The sequence below is a fragment of the Lathyrus oleraceus genome, chromosome 1, assembly GCF_024323335.1.
Source record: "Lathyrus oleraceus cultivar Zhongwan6 chromosome 1, CAAS_Psat_ZW6_1.0, whole genome shotgun sequence".
Classification (NCBI taxonomy): domain Eukaryota; kingdom Viridiplantae; phylum Streptophyta; class Magnoliopsida; order Fabales; family Fabaceae; genus Lathyrus; species Lathyrus oleraceus.
The window spans coordinates 171,007,803-171,013,471 of record NC_066579.1 but is presented as its reverse complement, the minus strand read 5'-3'; the positions used below and the strand labels follow the sequence as shown (position 1 = coordinate 171,013,471).

Sequence of the window (5,669 nt, the reverse complement as noted above, 5' to 3'; positions counted from 1 at the left end):
CCATTTTCTGGATTTGACCACCTGTGTGCTGAGTCTTTGTTCCTTTAATATAAATGCCTTGAAAAATGAACTGGAGTGCCTTGAAAAATGTCTTGCAAGATTAACGGGCAAATTTTGGGGTATGACACTATCCTTCTGAATAAAGCCAGACAATTATTTAAAGTCAACAATGTAGTTCAATGACTTTCAAGTGAAGACTTAGACTTCAAGTATCACCAGTGGTTTAACTTTTCAAACTCTCAAATGATCATAATCTACATGAAGATATCTCAAGCCTCATTAAGAAGACTCGAGGATCTTGTGCAATGATAAAGTCAAAGATAATGATTTTATGACTTGAATCTTCACAGTGTGAAAGAGAGGAAGTGTGAAAGCTCGTTTGATCATGTTTGTCTGAGTGACTAGTCTCTTATAAAGACACAAGAGCATTTATGAAAACATTATGGATAAAAACAAAGACACACACACCCACACACCCACACACACATACTCGTGTGCACACATACATACAGACATACACACACACACACATACTCACAAAAAAAATCATTTTAGAAGGCTACAGTGTTTTAATAAAATCACCAAAATATGTTTTGACGTCTAACCTGTTTATTAGAAGAGTGTTCAATTGATTATGAGACTTTTTCTAACGGTATAATAGATTAGGTTTTTGGCCTAATCGATTAGATGATGCTTAATCGAGTCTATAATCGAAATTGAGAGTCTCTTAATAATTGATGACTATATATAAAAACCTTTTATTTTATGCCTCAACAATTGATTATTTGAGGTGCCTAATCGATTATCCTAATTAATAAGTTGAATTAAAAGGTCCATGGATTGTTTCCAAATTTGTATCATGCTTTATCCTATAATTAGAGAGCTTCTCTATCACTTTTTCACATTCAAAAAACGTGAAAAATCTCACTTTTCATTTCTTCCATCACCTCTCTAAATCTCTCATATTTTCTCACATATTTTAGCCATATTCCTTTGAGAGTGCTCTTGAGTCAATGAAGAATATTATTTTGTGTGAGAGCAAGATTGTAAATTTACCAATAGTGAATTTTCTCTTTTGTAAATAATTCTTCCATGCGAAGTTGATATTTTGATTATGAGCTAAACCATTTAAAAACTCTCTTTTGGTTCGTGAAGATCGGCCAGTAAAAATCTCCACAACAGTTCCTGAACTCATCCTGATTAAAAGCTCTATCGATTCGAGATCATCTCGATATAAAATCTCAGTTGATTTCTGAGGATATCATTAGGTTTTCTTGACCGAACTTGTACAATTCTCCGGTGTTTTCTCTTCCATTATTTTTTTAGTTTCCCAATTATTTTCTTTACTTTGATTTTTCATTGCATATTTAATCAACAGTTTTACAAAATAATTTTAAACTCTGATTTCTTAAATAACTTTATTTTAAATCATCGATTTTCAAACTTTCACATTCATCCCTTTTTTATGTGTGGAATCACATATCCGATACTATAACATCCAAAATCCATCTCGTGAAAGGCTACCGTTTTCCTATAAAATATAACTCATTCGCGGAGACATTTTGAATGTGTATGTGTTTTATAGACTCTTTGTATTATTTTGCAAAAGAATGCAATCATAATCATTCTGCATTGGTGGCCAATAGTTATTTTCTTGCATAAAATCCTCTTCATTTTATCTCTTGTCTAATGAGACTCGCACAAGTCGAACTCTGTTTAGCTTTATATTAAAACCATCGCATAAGGGTAGAAATATCTTTTTCCTGGATTCAACATAACCACTTTTAGGCTAATGACTTTGGGATGATCCAGTTTGATGATAGATTCAACATGGTGTACTACAAAATAAAATAATATTTTTAATGATTAAAGTTAGATGGTCTATTTTCTATTAGTTTTTGAAGAAAAAAATCGAGCCATTCACAATTTGATAATCGACAGCATATTTAACTCTTTTAAATAAACAATAAATTTAACTCTAATTTTTTTTCAAAATTTCAGAGAGAAAATGTTCATAAAAAATAGTACCAATAGTTATGTGAATTACAAACTTTTAGCACCTTTAGTCCCTTTATTCACTTCATCTAAGAACATGTGTTCACATATAGACAAATACAAAATTCTACGAACAATTATAATGTCCCACAAAATAACCTAAATTATTCTTTCTTGTTCTTATGAAGGAAATTTCCTTCACTCAATCAAAAATAAAAGGAAGTTTCGTTAACTTCAACATTTTCCAATACACCAAGTTGTGATACTTTATGTGATGTACCTTTTATCACAAATTTGAGACAAAAATCTTGACTTGTAGTTTCCATACATAATTCCAAAAGACAACATACGAAACATCTTAGTATGTCTTCACATGCATGTTCTATTCTCTATATATATTCACACCATTACATATCCTCAAGAACTATACCACTCAAAATGGCACCTAAAAAACTCACTCTTCTTTTTAACACATGCTTCCTCTTTCTCATATTCCTATCCCTCAAACTTTATATCAACCCTTCAAACCCTAATTCTCATCATGTTTCCACAAAAATATTCAACCATGCTAGAATTCTCACTACTGACATCATAGTTGATTCATGCAATGAGCTTCATAAATACTCAAATTACACCTCTAAGTGCATTTATGTCAAAACACATCCTGATTGTAGATCAAAGGGTTACATAAACTATCTTCAAATCTTTTATTGTAACCTTGGAAGTTCACCAATTCTTGGTCACACATTACTTTTGTTATGGCTTGTAGTTTTGTTCTATCTTTTAGCCGACACGGCTTCAAATTACTTTTGCACCTCCCTTGAAGGTTTGTCTAATATTTTGAGACTTTCTCCAACTATAGCTGGTGTAACATTGCTTTCTCTCGGTAATGGTGCTCCTGATTTCTTTGCTAGTGTTGTTTCTTTCACAAGTTCAAATAATGGTGCTGTTGGTTTGAATAGCATTTTGGGGGGTGCGTTTTTTGTTTCCACAGCTGTTTTAGGTATCATAAGTATTCTAGTTAGTTCGAATGAAGTTGCAGTTGATAAAGCTAGTTTCATTAGAGATGTCATTTTCTTTTTATTCTCTTTGTTCATTCTTCTCATCATCATTTCCATTGGTAAAATTAGTCTTTTTGGTTCAATTTGCTACCTTTCTATCTATTTTCTTTATGTTTGTGCCGTCTCGGCCACACATTTCATCTACGAAGTCGACAAAAAGGAAGTTGAATCTTCATCGTCTTCTGATGATTTAGTTGAATCCGGCATACCATTATTAGGTTATGTCGACGATACTGATACTGATTCTGATCAGAAATCAATATCACAAAACCAAGTTGGTATTGGTATAGAAGAAAGCGAGAAGAAAAATAAAGAATTGTTTTATGGATCTTACTATTTATGGAAGTTTCTAGAAATACTTGAATTACCACTTTGTTTACCGAGAAAACTAACTATACCGGTTGTGAGCGAGGAACAATGGTCGAAACCCTACGCAGTTATATCGGTTACCCTAGCACCGATTTTATTCGCGATTCTTTGTAATACACAAATAGAAAATGTGGATTCAAAGAGTACTTTGGTTGCATATTTAACATCATCATTAATTGGAATTGTTTTTGGAAACATGGCATGTGTGACAACAAAGAGTACAAGACCACCTAGGAGATGTTTGTTCCCATGGCTAGCTGGTGGATTTTCAATGAGTGTGACATGGACTTATATAATTGCTGAGGAACTTGTTTCACTATTGATTTCAATTGGATATGTAATTGGTGTTAGTCCTTCAATTTTAGGGTTAACTGTTCTAGCATGGGGAAATTCTTTAGGAGATTTGATTGCAAATGGTGCTATGGCAAAAAATGGTGGTGTGGATGGAGCACAAATTGCTGTTTCAGGTTGTTATGCTGGTCCTATGTTTAATATGTTGATGGGATTAGGGTTACCTCTTGTTCTTTCAGCTTGGAGTGAATACCCTAATTCTTATGTTGTCCCTAAGGATAGTTCACTTTTGGGGACAATTTTGTTTTTGATGGTAGGAGTACTTTGGTCACTTGTTGTTTTGGTTAAGAAGAATATGAAGCTTGATAAGTTTTTAGGGGCTGGTCTCTTGACCATTTACCTTTGCTTTTTATTTTTGAGGTTAGCTATGGCAATTGGCGTTCTTAATTGATTGTAGACACTTGTGCACTTTCTAATGGAAAAATGTAGTACTATTCATATGGATTTGAGTTATGTTATATTCTTTTTGATAAGTGAGTCATGTTATTGTTGCACATATCAAAATCAAGAGCCTCACATATTCGAATGAGAAATAGTTAGTTGAGATATTGAAGAAATATCATGTAGATCATTATTATTGTAGATTCAAGTGTCTTATATAGATAAATCGATAAATTTAGGAATAAAAATATATACATGAACCGATAAATTAAGTATGGGTTTGAAGTCATAAATTAAAATTAATTCAAATAAAAATCGCAAATTATTTCAAAAAATATCAAAAAGTTGCACACACACAAATTTATTTATTTATTGGATATGTTTGGATTCTCTTTTACAAAAATTATTTATTTCGGGTCAGATTTTAAATTGATTTTTCCAAACCGAATCGAACCATGTGAAAATATTTTAATATTTATATATTTATTAGTGTTTTGGGCTTTTGAGAAGGCACAACAATCGCGACTCAAAGAATGTGTCAATCCACCAAGTCACTCACGAAGCAGAAGTGCTATCGTAGGTTAGAGCGCATGCAATCCAGATCTAGGATTCATCCAACGCCCCTCTCCTCCTATGCCTGAAGATAAGTAAGTTGTTAAAACCTCTCTACTATATAAAGAGGAAGCACACCATTTTCCAGATACAATTCAATTCAAACTTCATTCACTCAACTTACTCTCATATTGATTTGAATGTTAGAGTGTTAGTCTTGTAGGTCATCCCCTACCCACCGTATCGGAAGCTTAGGTCCACTGTAGAAGCCACAACCTCTGATTTTTGATCAATTATGGTTCCCTAACGAAACAATGATGTCGTATGTGAGAATCGATATTTGATTCTCGCATTTTCCACGTTTGAGCATTTTTATTCTCGATTCATCGAATCGAAGCTTCCCCATCCTAGCAATTTGAATTTCCCGAAATCAAACCACATACCCTCTACTCTTGATATACTCCGATCGTAGATCAACTCCAATTCTCAGCTTTTCAAATCTTTGACCTTCAGATCTTCCAATAACGGAAAGTTCTAGACCCACTTGCTCCGCTACTCTGTATGAGGCAGCTGTAACTGCTCAAGCCGTAAGAGATTCACCACCTCCTCCTCAAAACGACGACAATCAAGTTACCACAAACACTTCACCACATCCAGATCTCGCTCAACCTTCCTCATTCATAGGATTTGCTCCACAATTACAGCAAAGCGAACCATCATTCATGTCTGTAGCAACGCCACTGGTACCAAAACCATAGACATTGCCTGGATCCTAGTTGTTACAAGCCAACATCGGCGTGCAAGGAATGAAGAAGCTATTAAATAATGTGTATAACATAGGTTGACAAAAAAATTGCAAGCAGTAGGGGAAATGTTACTTCATCTCAAAGAAAGCATGAACAACGCAAATCAAAGAGGTAATACGGTGCAGGAAGCCACCTCTCAAAGGAGTTATGCCAT

General features: G+C 33.8%; 1 protein-coding gene across 1 annotated transcript; it reads left to right on the top strand.

The window, feature by feature from the left end:
- The first annotated feature begins 2,433 nt into the window (after nucleotides 1–2,433).
- On the top strand, nucleotides 2,434–4,216 carry LOC127125359 (cation/calcium exchanger 1-like). Its single transcript, XM_051054209.1, has one exon. It carries the CDS (start codon nucleotides 2,434–2,436, stop codon nucleotides 4,165–4,167), a length of 1,734 nt encoding a protein of 577 aa, XP_050910166.1. The 3' UTR covers nucleotides 4,168–4,216.
- Nucleotides 4,217–5,669: the final 1,453 nt, after the last annotated feature.

What these genes read in the sequence shown, in the direction of transcription:
- LOC127125359 (XM_051054209.1), top strand. Translation starts at nt 2,434, where the DNA reads ATGGCACCTAAAAAACTCACTCTTCTTTTTAACACATGCTTCCTCTTT.